The sequence below is a fragment of the Mus musculus genome, chromosome 4 (assembly GCF_000001635.26).
Source record: "Mus musculus strain C57BL/6J chromosome 4, GRCm38.p6 C57BL/6J".
NCBI lineage: Eukaryota > Metazoa > Chordata > Mammalia > Rodentia > Muridae > Mus > Mus musculus.
Genome location: NC_000070.6, coordinates 118,892,542 through 118,894,670, shown reverse-complemented (window position 1 = coordinate 118,894,670; position 2,129 = coordinate 118,892,542). Strand labels below are relative to the sequence as shown.

Sequence of the window (2,129 nt, the reverse complement as noted above, 5' to 3'; positions counted from 1 at the left end):
GCACATCAGCCTCTACTGTGTCTATTACAACATCACTAATGACATGTTTCCTACTGGCTTACATGTATGAGGTTGGCTTCTAGGGAAATACATCAGGTTGCAAAACTCATGCTAATTTCTCACTTCTCTGTACAGCAAGTGTATAGAACGGACCATTGTCACATGACTTTCATTGCTTCTCTGTGGAAGCAAAGTAAATCCCAATGTGTTGTTGTCAGGTTGGACCTGCTTTCCTTGGCAAAAAAAAAAAAAAAAAAAAAAAAAAAAAAGTGTGCAAAGAGACGCTGATCACAAGTGAGAAGCTTACCTTTTAAAGGTTTTATCCACTATTCATTTCCTTCTGTTATTGATGGATGGATCTGAGACAGAATACACAAGGATACTTGCAAACTAGCACTAACAAAATTGAGCCCCAAGGGAGTCTTTGGATTTAGAACCACTAATAAAACAGTTTTCTGTTGAACTGTGGTATAATCATCCTTTAAACACAGTATTCTCTGTTTCATGAATCTTGCCCATACTTATTAAGTCATACGTTGCATCAAATGCCCAACATTGTTCTCATACAACAAAGACTGTCTCCGTGTTAAACATTGAACATTTTATTCAGTGTTCATGTAAGGATTCACCATCCTGATTCAGTAGTCCATCCTACCATGTCCCATCACCTTGAAAAATGCCCTCTTGATATCTTTGTTCCTCAGACTATAGACCACAGGGTTGAGCAAGGCTGTGAAGGTATTATAAAAGAGTGAGATCTGCTTGTCTCTCTCAGGGGAGTAGCTGGAGTTGGGCCTCATGTAGATGTAAGTGGCTGGAGCATAGAAGAATGTGACCACAGTTAGGTGGGAGGCACAGGTAGAGAAAGCCTTGCAGCGCCCCTCTGTGGACTTGATCTTGAGAATTGCCTTGGCAATACCAATGTAGGAGGCCACAATGAGGGAAATTGGAATCACAATCACAAAAACACTCAATACAAAATCCACCATCTCAATAACATGAGTATCCATGCAAGCCAGGCTACGCACTGAAGGACCTTCACAGAAGTAGTGGTTGACCCTGTTGGGCCCACAATATGGCAGACTCATGGTGAAAAAAGTATGTAACAAAGAAGAGAATAAACCACAGACCCAAGACCCTGCTGTCAAATGTATGCAGAGGCCCCAGTTGAGGATGACAGTATAGCGCAGTGGATAACAAATGGCCACATACCGGTCATAAGCCATGACAACAAAGAAGGTGCACTCAGTTATACCCAGGGCACTGAAAACAAACATCTGCAGCCAGCAGCCAACAAAGGAGATGGTCTGAGAGTGAGCAAGAAGATGCACCAACATCTGGGGCATGGTGGTGGTGACATAGCTCATATCCAACAGGGAGAGGGTAGAGAGGAAGAAGTACATGGGAGTGTGCAGCTGTGTGTCCAGGCAGACCAGCATGATGATGAGCCCGTTGCCCAGTACTGAGCTCAGGTAGATGAGAAGGAAGACAATGAAGAGGATGCTGTTGGTTGTGGGGTCGCTGGAGAAGCCAATCAGGATGAACTCAGAGACCCAACTTTGGTTCTGTCCTAGAACCACCCACATGGTAGAGACTGTAAGAGAATCCATTATTCTATGTGTCACTTGACACATGGTAACAATAGAGGCAGAAGGGGAGATATAGGCCGAGGAGAGGTCCAAAAGTGAGGTACTGATGCTGTTCCATGGACTAGACAACTCAAAGCCGTGTCTAACTCCAGTTCCAGGGGATCTGACACCCTGGTCTCACCTCCACAGGCCACACACACACATGGTGTATAAACATGCATGTAGGCAAAACACATATACATAAAATAAAAAATAACACTTTTAAATATACTTGGAAGTTACAGAACTTCCAAGTGCCTCAGTCTCTTCACCTATCAAATGAGGCTTAGGACACACATGGCTCAGGATCTTGATTCATCTCTCATAACTCCTGGAAACACCACTCACCACATGACAGGTCACATGCTCTCTCACACCCTGAATCCACCTGTAGGAATGTAGAGACAGAGGATGCTCACAGCAAGAGGGCTAGGGACACTCACTGAAATGCTAAACACTAGATTCAACTGAGAGACCCAGCCTCAATGAATAAAGTGTGAG

At 43.9% G+C, this 2,129-nt stretch overlaps 1 protein-coding gene across 1 annotated transcript; it reads right to left on the bottom strand.

Annotated features, from left to right (window-relative positions):
• Positions 1-638: 638 nt before the first annotated feature.
• On the bottom strand, positions 639-1,586 carry Olfr1330 (olfactory receptor 1330). Its single transcript, NM_146334.2, has one exon. It carries the CDS (start codon positions 1,584-1,586, stop codon positions 639-641), a length of 948 nt encoding a protein of 315 aa, NP_666446.1.
• Between the last annotated feature and the right edge of the window lie 543 nt (positions 1,587-2,129).